This window comes from Myotis davidii, unplaced genomic scaffold (assembly GCF_000327345.1).
Source record: "Myotis davidii unplaced genomic scaffold, ASM32734v1 scaffold992, whole genome shotgun sequence".
Lineage (NCBI taxonomy): Eukaryota > Metazoa > Chordata > Mammalia > Chiroptera > Vespertilionidae > Myotis > Myotis davidii.
Window position 1 is genome coordinate 72,513 of NW_006283543.1, and position 15,368 is coordinate 87,880.

At 49.1% G+C, this 15,368-nt stretch overlaps 2 protein-coding genes across 3 annotated transcripts in view; one reads left to right on the forward strand and one right to left on the reverse strand.

Annotated features, from left to right (window-relative positions):
* Positions 1-5,545, forward strand: part of FAM219B (family with sequence similarity 219 member B) — a 5,687-nt gene extending 142 nt beyond the window's left edge. Inside the window, exons 2-5 of the mRNA XM_015564448.1 lie at positions 167-259; positions 791-868; positions 1,310-1,358; positions 2,946-5,545. Of these exons, the coding sequence (XP_015419934.1) occupies positions 167-259; positions 791-868; positions 1,310-1,358; positions 2,946-3,110 (385 nt within the window). The 3' untranslated portion in view covers positions 3,111-5,545. The remainder of the gene's footprint in view (positions 1-166; positions 260-790; positions 869-1,309; positions 1,359-2,945) is intronic.
* Positions 5,546-6,885: 1,340 nt separating this feature from the next.
* MPI (mannose phosphate isomerase) lies at positions 6,886-15,026 on the reverse strand. Of its 2 annotated transcripts, XM_006753709.2 has the most exons (8): positions 14,950-15,026; positions 14,337-14,464; positions 12,799-12,999; positions 11,718-11,859; positions 11,188-11,370; positions 8,761-8,934; positions 7,886-8,094; positions 6,886-7,580 (listed from the first exon to the last, which is right to left on the reverse strand). In XM_006753709.2, exons 1-8 carry the CDS (start codon positions 14,963-14,965, stop codon positions 7,362-7,364), a joined length of 1,272 nt encoding a protein of 423 aa, XP_006753772.1. In that variant the 5' UTR covers positions 14,966-15,026; the 3' UTR covers positions 6,886-7,361. The 2 variants fall into 2 exon arrangements, with proteins under 2 accessions (XP_006753772.1, XP_006753773.1); XM_006753710.2 differs by lacking the exon at positions 8,761-8,934.
* Positions 15,027-15,368: the final 342 nt, after the last annotated feature.

The window sequence follows — 15,368 nt, forward strand, 5'->3', positions numbered from 1 at the left end:
GCGGGCTGCCGCGTCCCCGCTGGCGGGCCCCGGAGCCCCGCTGGGGCGACCCCCGAGAGGCACCTGCAGCCCGCTCCCGTCCCCATACTCTGTTCGACAAGAGCAGCTTCCTGGCGTCTGGGAGAAACGGCCGAGCGGGGAAGACCCCGCTAACCCGGACCCTTTGACTTCCAGAGAAGCCCCGGGACCTGGCCAAGGCCGCCCTGCGGAGAAAAGGCGTGCTGGGGGCCGCGCGCCGCCCCGACTCTTCAGGGAAAAGGTGTCCGCAGGCGCCGCCCCTCCTGCCAGCGGTTTTCTGACGAGGCTGGGCGACCCTGGACTCCCGTTTAAGGCTCCGCTAGGGATTCCGCTGACGCCAGCATGTCAGGTTCACTATTGTAAAACAGGAAGGAAAACGACCTTTTTCTCTTTTATTTCTTTAAGAATGTGATGGTGTCAGAGCAAGGGCTTTGGAATCAGAGTTTTGTCAGGGCATAGACTCACTCGCTGTCTTAAGTTAGGGAGGAGCACGATGGCTGGGTCCCCGGGAGTGAAGATGGACCGCCGCGGGAAGGGGCCCGCGCCGCCCTGAGCGATGCCAGTGTGGCTGTCCTGGGTAGCAGTGGGGACGTGGGTGGCAGTGCCTGTTCTGAGGGCTGTGTAGCCAGATACATAGCCGGCGGCAGCGGCCGTGTGACAGGTAGAGGGCAAGTCAGTAGAGCCGTTCTTTTTCCGAAGGGAAGGATTCTGGCTTTCCCTGTAGATGCTGGTGCTTCATCTATGCTTGATCTCTTCTCCCATCTTCCCTCAGGTCAGTGAAGTTTAACAAGGGCTATACTGCTCTTAGTCAGAGTCCAGATGAAAACCTGGTGTCCCTCAACTCTGACAGGTGAGTGCTCTCCTTGGCAATGCCCCTTGGGGAGTGACGTGGGTAAAACTGCAGATCGCTTGGTGCCTTCGCTAGTCCCCTATCTCTTCCAAAACCCTTCATGCATGTTCCAGAGCTGTCTTCTTTGGAGCACTATTCCATCCCAAGATGGCTTGCTTAGAGGACTCAGAGGATTCATGCTACTCTTGGATTTGGAGCACCAGCCTTGTCTGGAGAAACCATCCTTCCCTATTGTGTCTTGCACTGTTAGTGACCTTGTCCCTGCCGGAGCCATTGAAGGAACCATTTGTACACTCACAGCAAATTCTGGGCTTGAATCCTATGGTGTGTGGTCTTTACCTCACGAGTACTGCAGACCCTCTTGCATGCTCTTCACCTTGTCACTTGCAGCTGTGCTCCACAGGCATCCCCCCTGAATTAACTGTCTTCCTCTTCTCCTAGTGATGGGGAGCTGGAATCCAGATACTCCTCCGGGTATTCCTCTGCAGAGGCAAGTGCAGAGTGCCTTCTTGCATGGGGCCAGGCGTCAGGCAGTGTTATCACCACTGCCAAGTGCTTGTTTTGTGCCTGCTGTATGCACAGCACTATGCCAGACTTCCAGTTGGTTTTCCAATCTACTCTGTCCTCTTCCCACAGCAGAGGTAGAGGTGTCTGAGGAGGGCTGTTGAAAATTCAGGAGACCATAGACTCTTGGGGCTGGAAATGGCCTCACAAATCTATTCCAGGCCATCACTGAGAAAAGGAATCCTCCAGATAAATCCCAGCCAAGTGTTTACCAGCCTCTGCTTGGTTGCTTCTTATAATCAGGTACTCACTACCTCCAAGAAACCTTGTTGCCCGTCCTCCCTCCAGCACAGTGGTTCTCAACCTTGGCTGCACATTAGAATCACCTGGGAATCTTTTTAAATCCTGATTCCCGGGCCTCATCCTCCAGGATTCCCAGGTGATTCTAATGTGCAGCCAAGGTTGAGAACCACTGCTCTAGCACATATGCACAATTCCTTCTTCATGCAGCTCTTAGAGCTAAGTCTTCCTTATTAATTTGAAATGTCTCCTGCAGCTGGACTCAATGGTCCTAAGCCTGCCCTCAGTGTCACACAGTAATTCTAGTCTCCTTTTTATGATAGTCTTTTATCTGACATCAGCATTCCTGTCCCTCCCCTGGCCATCCTCCACCAAGCTGCTTGCTTCCAGGCCATACAACTGTTCCATCTATGGGAACTCAGACTGAGATACTCGGGCTGGTCTTTTGGATGCATTTCCAGAATGATTGTCCCAGACAGAAACAAGGGATGTAAAGTTCTGGCATGTGCTTTCAACAGAAGTGAGTGCTGGGGACATGACTGTATACCACTGGTATTCTTATACTCTTGGAAACCTTTGACTACCCCCAAGTTTCTGCCAAAGAGAATAGAGGAGGTTTTTAAATTGCTGCCTCCTTGTATATCTGGGTGCCTAAGATTGTTAAAACTAAGAAAATTAGCCAAGAGCCAGAGAAAGTCCTACAACTGTTCGCAGTCTGACTTTCCTTCTGCTCAGAGCAACTGGTAAAACCAGACTGACAGGTTCCACTTTGCAGGAGACAAGCTCTGCAGGCATCGAAGGACAGTATGTCTAATGGTAGTGCTGACAAAGTGGCTCTCTACCCTGTTGTATAACTTATATTCCTTTACTATTTTACCCCACCATCTGGTGTTATTGTCCCATATTTTTCAGCCTGCATAGGGACCAGTCTGGGTTCCCAGTGGGAATGGTCAGAGCATTGATTTTCAAACATATTCTAGAATCTAGTATTTACATCAGATTCCTTCATATTCTTTAGTGAGAGCAGCTCCCCTGGGGGTTTGTGACAGTGCAGTCTGGACAGTACTGGCTCAATCTCCTGGGTGCCCCTCACTGCTGGCTGAGCCACAGGTAGAAAAAGCTGGCATTTCCACCTGCAGTCCAGGAATGTATGGGGTTGACCTGAGGGTGGAGAATGGACAGGAAGCTCTGTAAAGGGAATGTGAGTCTGCATTTTGGGCAGCAGTTATTTCTACTTTGCAGGCTGGCTTATAATTTTCTCTCCTGCTCTTAGCAGGTGAACCAGGATGTGAGCCGCCAGCTGCTCCAGGATGGGTATCACCTGGATGAGATTCCAGATGATGAGGACTTGGACCTCATTCCCCCCAAGCCTATGGCTTCAACGTGCTCCTGCTGCTGGTGCTGTCTTGGGGACTCTTTCTCTTGTACCATCCAGTAGACATAGCCCCTAAAATGGACCCTGCTTGCCATGCCTGCAGATCTCTTTTGGCTCTTCCTAGGTCACAGACTGCATTCCCAGAATCACTTGAGGTACTGGCCTTCTGGGAAGTCAGTGACCTGTAGTTACCCCTTACCTGGTGCTTCTCCAGCAGGAGGCCCCCATCTGGGTGATAGGGTAATATATGGAATTCTGCAGTTTTCCTCTGCTGTTGGAGCAGAGTTTGAAACCATTTAATAAGGGGGGGAATAGAGGAATTCTGTTTCTTAGGGTGAGTGATAATGCTGGCTAAGAAAAACACTTGAAAACATCTTGACTGGTATTTGTTGTCATGCTCTTTGGATGGAAAAAGAGCTTTTGTGCCCAGATTGTGCTGGATGGTGTTGTGTGGAGGCAGAAAATTTGTGGCTTGCAGCTGGGAATCTTTGAAAAAGAATTTATGTGGGACCAGTTCAAGAAATTCCTTAAGCTCTCCTTTCTAGCTCCAAGACAGGTTTGCCCTTCAAGAAAGGATAAAGCTTTGGCCCTCTTCTGGTTGTGCCTGTCTGACTGTTGCAAGGAGGATAGCAGCTTGCTTGATGACACAGCAGGTTCCAGAATCCCTGGACCCAGAGCATCCCCAAATGATCTGTATGAGTAGGTTTATTTTGTCGTTCCTTGGTTGCCATTCTCCACCTTGGTCTTAGCTAGTTTCTCCATCCAGTCTTGGGGCTAAATGTTGGCCCAGAAGCCTGCAGATTTTGGTTACCAGGAGAGGGAGCTGCAGGGAGCATTCAAATGTCTTTCTATTTAATAGCCTTGTGAACTTGAGAAGTAGCAATGGGTGAGAAGTATACTGGCTGAGCTGTGTGTGGGCTCTGACATAGAGACAGACACGATGGGGATTAGGGACCTGTGCCAGCTCCCAAGGCCTCTGCCTGAGGCAGAGGGCCTCCCTTCAACCCAATGTGGACCATTCCATTGTGTCCAGCTGTCCAGATTCTTCGGACCACAACATGGGCCTCACAGTGGATACTCAGGATTGGACTTTGTACAGTAAACCTCTGTGTGCAACACAGCCTCTCAGCCCCCCATAGTGAACACAGCAGACACATAATTCCCTCCATGACCCCTACTAGACAACATACCTTGCTAAACCACACGTCTCCCTAGAATTTAGTTTTAGTGTGTTTTGCCTTACCTGGAAACATGCTGAGAACTGAATGGGTGTGGGCAGGGTTCCTAGCCCAAGGGGTAGGATAGCCAGGATTGGATTGTGGGCCCCACAGGGAAAGTGCCTGGTCTCTTATTTGATGCCCTACAACTACTAGGGGTATATGAGGGATGGCATGGACTTTTTTTTTTTGCTCTACTACTACATGAGGTGATTGAAAGACTGAGAATGTCAGATTAAAAGGCCATATTTGTCCAGAGGACTAGCCTCATGAGGGTAATTCTATTAGCTTGATTGGTATCTATATTGATGCTTTTCTCAAATCTCAGAAAGCTGAGAGGAATACAGTATCCAGGGGGCCGTGGCTAACTTATTCTATGATCTCACAGTGCACACAGCAAGAGAGAGGGACAGGGACCAGAGCCACTTCTGAGATAAGGGATAAGGGAGGCACATGGTCATTCTTTTCTGGAATGGGGCTCTGCAACTCTACATAGGTGGCCACTTTCTGAGCACTTTGAAAATGCTTGCAGGGAGTGAGGACATCTCCATTCTGACCCCCTTGCCCACCCACAGATATATCCAGGCCTTTCTGGCTTCTGCAGAGGTGACAAAATGTACACAAAGGGTGTCAGATGTAGGACAGTGTAAAGGAAGACAGTGGTAACAGGAAACCCAGTGGGGGCCAAAAAGTGGCTGTGGCAGCCAAATGTGGGACAATTTTCTGTGGGGGAGGTGGTTAGGACAGTGGAAACTGCTGGTGTGGCTATAGGAACCCAAGACCAAGGCCCTCTGGATCATTGTTGCTGTTAACACTAGTATATTTGGCTGCAGCTGTTCCTGAAGAGGATGTTCCCGAGCTGGTTGACCCTGAGTGGGAGGCATTATCTTTGTGGGGAAAGTTGCAGGAACCTGAAATAGGGGACAGTGTGTAGTGAGGCAGGATAGGTATGTCATTTGTTTGGGGCCAGAAGCTAACGTATCACCAAAAGGCACCAAGATGCCCAGAACCAAACTGCCTTATTGAGAGTGCTGGGTATTCTATAGGTGACAGTACCCTGGGGACAGGGGTGTATTCAGGCTTTACCTGACTGATGGGAGTGGTGCTCTATGGTGTTTACAGAGTACTCTACAGAACTCTTGGCTTAGATTGCCACAGCTCTGTAAGTTTACAATAAATAGTCATGCTAGTTGAGCTCTCTGTTGCAATAGGATTTTTAAGAAAGGTCCAGGCCATAGTCATTGCTACTTCTAAATTCTGAAATAAAGAAATATCCAAATAGCCTGGCCAGTGTGGCTCAGTGGTTGAGTGTCAACCTGTGAACCAGGAGGTCGTGGTTTGATTCCCAGTCAGGGCACATGCCTGGGTTTCGGGCTCAATCCCCAGTGTGGGGCATGCAGGAGGCAGCTGATCAATAATTCTCTCATCATTGATGTTTCTATCTGTCTTTCCCTCTCCCACCCTCTCTGAAATCAATAAGAATATAGAAAAGAAATAGCGTAATAGCCCAACTGTGACCATTCCTCCTAGGAGCTCCTCTCTGCTCTTCCCAGTAGGCTTTATTTTCAGACCCGCTTCACTGGAGACCTTGGATGGAATTAGCCTTTGCACATCACTTCTCTTTAGAATAAGCTCCCTTTAACAGACGCTTTCTTCCCAGGTTTTTTGTTTGTTTTTTAAGCCAAGGACATTTGGAGGCCAAGAAAACCCAGAACAGATTGACCAGAACTTTTTTTGAAAGTAGTTTCCTAGAATTCACTTGAACAGGGAGTCTGGTGTGGTCAGTAGCCCAGAAAGATCCTTTGGTGAGAGTCCCAACCCTTATCCCACAGGAAGGAACCAATAGCCTGGGTTTCTGCTTAGTCTGGAGTGATAAGCTCTAAGACTGTTGGTCAGAATCTTCAGTGGTAAAACACAACTGTGCAGCCTCCTGCAGAAGTGTGTCCTCCTGAGATGGTAGGCACAGGGAAAATTATATGCCCTCCAAGGTACTTTCTGCCAGTTTAGAAAAAGTACCTAGATTGCTCTTCACAAGACGAATTGTATTATCTTGTCCCTGTCTCTGACTGTGCTCCAGAGAAGTGGCTGACAAACTTTCTCTGTGAAGGGCCAGTCAGTACTTTGCAGGCTATACAGTCTGACATATCTACTCAACTTTGTAACCTGAGAGCAGGCAAAGAGGTATGTAAATGAGCAGGTGTGGCCAAACCTAGCCTGCTGGTTTTAGCATGCTAATCTCAGCCCAAAGGCCAGATCACATCCTTAAACAGTGGTCCTCAACCTTCCTAATGCGCAACCCTTTAATATAGTTCCTCATGTTGTAATGACCCCCAATCATAAAATTATTTTTGTTGCTACTTCATAACTGTAATTTTGCCACTGTTATGAATCGTAATGTAAATATCTGATATGCTATATGTGTTTTCCGATGGTCGTGACCCACAGGCTGAGAACCACTGCTTAAGAATCTTACTCTTTTATACCCACTTTCCACTCTCTGCAGGGCTGAAGGGCCAAGGCCTGCTTGTAGGCTCTGCATCTGAGGCTGAAGCTGGCCACACCTTCCTATAAAAGTGCTCTAGAGTCCAGCCTACCCACTTCAGAGACTGAAGTACCAAAGATTCATTGCCTTAATACAAGTGATCTTTAATTGCTTTGACAAAGCAAGAGAGTGACGAGGAGCAATACTGGTCCACAGGCCTAACCTTTCACTCCTCTGCCACTGAAACCCTGTTCTTAGAAATTAGTTACTACCCTTTTGCTATAACTGATGCTGAGCTAACCATAGATTTCACCAACCTGTCTAATACTGTAGGTGAAATAGTTGTTCTATCCTGCATTGAGTCTGTCTCAGGTGTGGTGAGAATACAAGTGGAGTATTGGCCCTTACTCCTCACACGAGCCCCTCCTCCCAGGAAAATGGTTCAGCTTAGGCTTGCTTAGGAGTCACTACCTTTTGAGTTCACTGCTCTATACCAGCTCTTCTAGGAAGTACTAAAGAGTCCAGAGCAGGGAAGGAGTTTGGGCTGGACCTGAGGAGTTAAGACTGGCCAGGATTTAAGATGACTGGGCAGGAGAGCCAGGATGGCTATGCCCTCTACAACAGACAGCAAGCACGAAATATCAGCAGGTCCTCAGGCACAGTGAGCTTCAGTGAGACACTCTCATTGGCCCCAATGAAGAGCACCCCACCACGTTTCAGGGGGATTTCTGCCTGGGCTGTGGGAGTGCTGGCTGTCACTGTACCCTGCACCATTAAGAGGATGCTGGCAGAGTCCAGTGCTGAGACTTTATACTCAGTGACTGAACCAGGGACCTGGGTGGGAAGAAACAAAAGAATGATGTAGCTCAGACTCTGCTCCTACAGTTCACAGGCACAGGACAACCCCAGGACCGCCTTCTCTCCCACTGCTCAGGCTCTTGTCAGCATGGAGGCCTACATCTGGACCCTGGTACAGAGAGGAGTGGGCAGGCCCTGGGCCATCTCTCACCAAATGAACTTAACAAGAAAAGGAAACCCAGCCCCAAGTATAGCCCACAATGTGTATCTTGCCAGGTTTATCATGCCCCCTCCCCCCCCCAAATACACAAAAAGGACACCCACCATGGCCCCCTACTCACCTCCATCTTCATAACAGCGAAGTCTGGTACAGGGGGTGCATAGAGAGAAAGGTAGGGGTCTTCCTGACTCCATTTTGGAGGAAAGAGCCTGTCCTTGCTGGGGCTGGGGGTATAGCTGAGCATTTCACACAGAGTTGGCACATCGATGAACTTTGATGTCAGGCCAGCACGTACTGTGTTGTCTGAGCACGCCATGCACTCCACACAGTCTGAGGACAGAGAATTGTCATGCTGAGCTGATGAAGGATGCCTTGGTGTTTGGCTCTCCAAGGCTGGTCTTTCAAACTTGAGCACTACAAATCCACAGCAGCTAGGTAAAAACGTGTGAGTTACATTCTCTGAGAGAATAAAAACGTTGGACACCAAAAACAGGTGACAGTTCACTCACTGTTGTTAGGGGTAGTCTTGTTCACCTTTGGGGAGCCCCAACCCTCCTCAGGACAACCCTTAATTCTCCCAGAAATTCCTGTCCAAGAATGGATATAGGGCCAACAATCAAAATGGAGCACCCTTCCATGGCAACATGTATTTTAATGTAAAATCCTTGGGTTAATAGGACAAAAATAAAGGCAGTGTGATGCAGGGGAGAGAACAGACTTGATCCAATATAACCTAGGTTCAAATTGTGGTCCCCACACATTGACAGGGTTTAACATGAGTATCATGACCTCAAGGAGTTGGTGTATTGATTCAAGCAGTGTCTGACATCGTCTTATTCATCATCCCTGCTGACTCAGGAACTCTGGAACCCTGGCAAGTCAGAGCTGGATGGGACCTTAAAGGTCTCCTCAACCACCCTCTCTGTCATTTGTCTGGATGGGGAAACAGGTCCCAAGGGAAATGGCAGTGGGGCTCACTGCTAAAATGTGGCTCACCTCCTTTCAGGTAGGCATGGGGCACATTGGCCTCAAGAAACATGGCTTCCCCTGGCTTCAGGGTAAGCAGGTTCAGGAAGTAGAGGGCAAAGCATCCAATATCACCTGGATACTGCTGGTGCAGCTGCAGTAGGAGCTCCCCACAGATGTCTTCCACATTGTTTCCAGCAGCCACTGAGAATCACAGAGCACCCCAAGAGCATTTAGGGACACTCAGTGGTATTCACAGCCCCACCTTAGAGAGTCAAGTGCTTGCCCACAAGAATCTAAACCAGCCATATGCTCAACCTCTTGGAGACCAGCCTTCCTTGATACTCCAGCTTGCACAGATGGCAATTTTTCTGTATGCCTAGCACTACACTAGGCATTAAAAGAGCTAGAGTGTGGCCTGGCCAGTGTGCTCAATTGGTTGAACCTCATCCCATGCCTATTCGATTCTCAGTCAGGGCACATGCACGGGTTGGGGGCTTGATCCCCAGGAGGGGGCTTGCAGGAGGCAGCCAATGGATGTTTCTCATCACATTTCCCTCCCTCCCTCTCTAAAAAGTCAATAAAAACATTGTGTGTGTGGTTTTTTATTTTTTAAAGCTAGAGTGTTTGTTTCTCACCCTCAGCACTATTGACAATTTGGGCCAGATGATTGTTATGGGGGCTGTTCTGTGCATTGTAGGATGTTCAGCAGCATCCCTAAGTTCTACCCACAAGATACCACTAGCACCTCAACCCAGGTTTGTGTGTGTGTGTTTATTTTTTTAATCAGAGAGGGAGAGAGAGAGAGAAACATCAAGAATCACTGATCTGCTGCCTCCTGCATGCCCCCACTGGGGATCGAGCCTGCAACCTGGGCATGTGCCCTAGACCGGAATCGAACCTGGGACCTTTCAGTCCGCAGGCTGATGCTCTATCCACTGAGCCAAACTGGCTAGGGCTCAACCCAAGTTTTGACAAGGAAAAATATCTCCAGGTAATTGCCAATGTCCCCTAGTTGAGAACCACTGTTGTAGGAGCTCAAAATCTAATTAAGAGATAACACAAGAATTCAGCCTTTCCCTTTTTTAGCACTGAAAGTACTGCATCTCAGAAAATTACTCAGTCCCAGGTTGGTCACCACAGCGTGAGACAGAATGCACCAAGGGTCAAAATGTGAGTTCAGCTTGGGCTAGAGTGGTGAGGGAAGGTTTTTAGAAATGGGCAGGGAGTGGGGGATAGCAGCTGAGTTGTCTTAAAGGTACTGGAGGGGAGGGTATTTGTAAGTGAAAGCAGGGTGTGTCAGTGTCACATGAAGAAACCAGCTGGTCTACATTGGAGGGCTCTGAGTTCATACAGCTGAATGCCTACTCTGGGCTAAGCACTTGGGACACAGAAAGGTCAAGGAGACAGGTCTATGGCCTGTGTGTGCACATGATATAGACTCACAGGTGTCAAGGGCTATACCTGACATATGAACAGGGTGCTGTGGGATTTCCAAGTAGAAGGAATCACTTCTGCTATGAGTGCAAAAATCCCTAAAGGGACAGGCATGCAAGCAGAGAAAACACCAAAAAAACAAAACAATTGGTAGACTTGGGTAAAACAGTTACTTGTGACTCAAAAGTAGCAGGGGAAATGTGTAGAGACAGAATCAGGAGAGTTCTGGGGTTACCTGGAGAAGGAGCTGGGGCCTCGTGTGTGTCATATTAGCTCATAGGTGAGAGTCCATTCTGCCTTGCTTTTCACTATTGACTCTCTAACCCAAAGATGACCACACCCACCATTGTCATTTCCTGAACTCTCCTTAATTAGCACAAGGTTGGGCACAGGGCAGGTATTTAAGATATACGAATTGAGAGCTCTGATCATCAGGCTTATGGAGAGAGAAAATTGCCTTCCTTCTTCCTGCTATTTAGCTCCAAAGTGCAAATCCATCCATAGGAGGCAGCTGTATGGCTGGGGAAATGTCAGAATGCCTGGGTGAAAAACATCCTAATTGTCTTCCAGGCCAGTCAGTCTCCAGCCATCTAGAGAAGATGGCCAGTTAGGGCCCTGCTCCACAAAGGTTAAGAAAGAAATGCCATGCCGAAGCCGGTTTGGCTCAGTGGATAGAGCGTTGGCCTGTGGACTGAAGAGTCCCGGGTTCAATTCCGGTCAAGGGTATGTGCCTTGGCTGCGGGCACATCCCCAGTGGGGGGTGTGCGGGAGGCAGCTGATCGATGTTTCTCTCTCATCGATGTTTCTAACTCTCTATCCTTCTCCCTCTCTGTAGAAAATCAATAAAATATATTTTAAAAAAAGAAAGAAAAAAATGCCAAGTCATCAACAGGCCACCTAAGTCGGGCCTGTTTTAGTGTTCCACTTGAGCAAAGGGGTTGAGAACCCTGTCCCCACAGCCCAGTGTCTGTGCCGGGGACCTAGGACAGGATGCTGGCCCCAGCCCATGGTGACACCCACCTTGCTGGGAGATCCGCTTCACCAGCAGGTTGAGCTGCTCCACCACCAGCTGCTTCTTGCTCTTCATCAGGTGGGAGAAACCACTCTGCAGAGCAGAGGCCATGGCTTGGGAGTCCTGGCTTAGGCTCTGCTTCAGCTGGATTGTTGCATTATCTCCAACTAGGAACTGGAACTCAGGCACTTCTGCAGGAAGGCCAGGCCAGGGCCCATATCAGGAATGGCAAGATAAAACCCACAGAAGGCAAGATAGAACCCACAGAAGTGGGAAGTTGCAGGGGGCCTATCCATCCCATCCCTAACCAAGAAGTCAGGCGGTGCTAACCGACTGCTCACCACCAGCCCTCAGCAACCACACCTAAGCCTGGTCTCATGGGATTATCCCAATGGCTTCAAGAATTCATGAGGCTAACCAGCCTTTCAGTTCCTGTGACATTCAACCTCTGTTCTTGGCCACTGTTCTAGCTCAGCCCTGGGTTGCCCATGTATTCTAGCCCCAATATGCATGCTGTCAGCATTTTGCTAAACCTTACTTGTCAGAAAGGTCACAATTTCCTCAACTGGCCGGAAGCCACATAAGCCCTGAAAGGAGGTGAGGGCAATGGCCATTTCTGGCTTATGGTTGGAATCAGGGTAGTGCTGTGGAGCCTGGAGGTGCAGCTTCTCTGCCAATTCCTGTGGGATGGCCAGGGGAAGAGGAGGAAGGTCAAGGTGCAGCCATCACCTAGCAGGAAACCAGTCCCACCCAGGCCTTGCTCCCTACCCTCCCAGGCCCCAGAAAGTAGCTTCCTACTTCTAGCAACAAGCCCAGTCAAGGCATAATGCAGAAATTCCAGGTCCAGCCAACCCAGGGCAGAGACATGGGCCAAGTCTGGGGGCAGTCTTTAAGAGACCTGGACTGCAAATCAGGAAACCCAAACACCAAGCCACACTCTGACACAAGCTGTGTGACTTTGGGTAAATCCCTCACTTCTCTGGGTCTTACTTTGCTCATCTAGAAATGAGGAGTTTGGATAGGCAAATGCTTATGATGTTACTCATGGGCTTGTTGCAGAAAGACTCCCGGGGTGGAGCTGAGGCAACAGCTAGGGTACCTGCCCTGCCCTAAAAGGTGAATTCTCTAAAAGAACCAAATAGGAAAATGTCAGATATGAATAGTCCTGGGCTGGGTAAAGTGAGAGAAACTCCCCTGGCACAGGCTAGTCAGCTGTTCACTTAGACTTAGTGGCCAGCATGTGTCACCATCATCTGGTCTTGCCGAGTTGTCAGGCCTGGATTTAGCTTTGAACTGAAGCCTAGCATAGGTAAGTTAAAAGCAGCAGTAAAAGTTGTCAAAAGGGCCAGACTGGTGTGCTCAGTGGTTGAGCATCGACATATGAACCAGGAGGTCATGGTTCCATTCCTGGTCAGGGCACATGCCCATATTGCGAGCTCAATTCCCAGTGTGGGGTGTACAGGAGGCAGCCGATCAATGATTCTGTCTCATTATTAATGTTTCTATCTCTCCCTCTCCCTTCTCTGAAATCAATAAAAAATATATTTTAAAAAAATTGTTAGAGGGCCGTAAAAGTAAGTTCTTCACTACCTTGATTTTACCCCATTCTGATCCTATACCTTGTTAGGGTGTGCCTGGATGGAGAGGGCTGTTTCAACCGAGAGCACTTTGAAGAGGAAGGGCAGCTTGCCATTAAAGGTGTCCTTGACCTTTGAGCCTAAGCAGTCCTGGTTCTCAGCGATCCACTGGCCTAAGGTCCTCTGAGAGATTCGACTGTCAAGAATCTTGGCATCTCCCCGGGGGTGGGTCCCCATCCACAGCTGGTAAAACAGGAAATTTGGGAGGAAAGAGAGAAAAACATACACCACCAGTTTGCCTGCCCCAATGCCAGAGTTACCCTGTGTTCCCCATAGGGCAGTTGAATCCCAAGACAGGCCTCCCAGCACTGGGTATAAATCCTCATGCAATCACGGACCTAAAATGAGGCAGCGGACCCCAGAATACCAGGAGCAGGAGACCCAGGCTCTAGTCCAGGTCCTGCCTCTAACCAGCTGTGGAGGCTTAGACTAGTTATTTCCTGTCTCTGAGTCTCAGTTTTCTCGTCTGCACTGTCAAGGTCACTAGAAATCTCTGAAGCTCAAATAGCTCCAGGAGGTGTTAGCATTCATTTATGCCAGTCTTAGATTTAGAGGCTAAAGCCTCCCTATGCTTTTGGCTTTTTCTCTACTAAATGGGCAGAAATATAATTTAAACCTATAATTTTAGGTTTAAAAATGTAAAAGCTAGTGCCCTGGCCAGGTACCTCAGTTAGTTAGAGCATCATCCCAATTCTCCAAAGTTGTGGGTTTGATCCCCAGTCAAGGCACATACAAGAAGTAACCAATGCCTGACCGGCATGGCTCATTGATTGAGCGTCGACCTATGAACCAGGAGTTCAGTTCCATTCCCAGCTGGCATATGCCCGGGATGCGGGCTCCATCTCTAGTATGGGGTATACAGTAGGCAGCTGATGAACCATTCTCTCTCACCATTGATGTCTCTGTCTCTCTCCCTCTCCTTTCCTCTCTGAAATTAAAACTAAAAATAAAATACACAAATAAAAAATAGCAACCAATTAATGCATAAACAAGTGGAACAAATCAATGTCTCTCTAATCAATAAATACTTTTGTTAATCCTCACCCGAGGATATTTTTCCCTCATTCATTTTTTAGAGAGAGTGGAAGGGAGGGAGAGAGGAAGGGAGACAGACAGACAACAGTGTGAGAAACACATGGATTGGTTGCCTCCTGCAAGCAGAGGATTGAACCTGCAACCCAGGTACCCACACTTGACAGGAACTAGAACCCACGACCTTTCTACCCTTCAGTGCCGGCGGGGATCAAGACTAACCACTTAGAAACACTGGCCAGGGCAGTAAGTAATTTTTTTAAATAAAATAAAAATTTAAAAGTCAAAGTAAAAATTTTAATTGTCAAAGAAGACTGAATAAAATTCAGTAAGTGCTAAGAGTTCTTTGAGGAAGGACACTGGAAACCCCGGCCTATTATGAGAAAACCTTTCTTCTTTGGGTGCAGCTTCCCCCTCCCAGGTGATCCACGTGCCTTGCCTCAGGTCCTGTTGAGCGGAGGAGTCTAAGTGGGCTGCCGGGCTCTCACCTCTGCGTATGGCTTGTCCTCTGAGATCCGGGCCAGTGGGTCACTGCTGGCTAGTAGCCGAGCCACTTCACTGTTTGAACCCATTTTCCCCCAGGCATACTGCTGCACCACACAGGAAAGTGGGAACACTGCGGGCACAGACAGGGGGTCAGCTTCCACTCCACCCCTGAGGCCGACTCTACTGTCCCGGGGAAACTTGACACCAGCTGCGGGTTTTGTCTGAGGGGCAAAGTCACATAAGGGGTTTGTAGGCTGTAGGCTGACACCCTGCTCCTCTGCAGGCCCCAATGTTCCTATTTACGAAACGGGCAATGAGGCTCTTCTGCTGACGTGGGGCAGATGGCTGCACCGAGATGACGGGGAGGGAGAGGAAGGAACCTTTTCCACTGCACGCGGTCTCAAAGCGACCCTCGTGCGGCCTTTTCCCTAACGACCTTCCTCGAGGGTTGCAGTAACGACTCAGTCCCCATCGCAGGTACCCCTCCCCTTCCTGACGCCCATCCATCTTTCCGCAAAGTCCCGAGGGTGGGTTCGACCTGCCATATCAAGTCAGGAAGGGTCCCCAGGACGCGATCCACACCCTCGCTCGCCTGCACCCCGACGCAAAGCCCACCTCGCTGAGAGGCCATCCTAGCAGCACCGGATCTGACTTCTCGCACGTATGCCCTTCCCGGCAGCAACCGCGGGGCCCCTCTGTGCCCAGAGCTTCATGGGAAACGTAGTTCCTCGAGAGGGAGAGCCTGGGATGCGCAGGAGCCCCCTGCGGCCATTCCTGCAATCGCTCTCCCACCCTCAAGTAACCAGAAGCCACCAGTTCACAGGCTTCCAGTCTGCAATCCTTAGATCTAAGCGTTCATTCGTCCTCCACTGGACACATTTTTTGAGAACCTGCTAAATGCCAGGACTGTTCAAAGGGCTGGAGATACATCGGAGGACAAGATACTGATCCCTTTGTCTCTGTAGAGTTTACATTCTTGTGGAGGGAAAATAGTCAAACAAGAATAATAAATAAATCGTATAGTATGTTGAAAA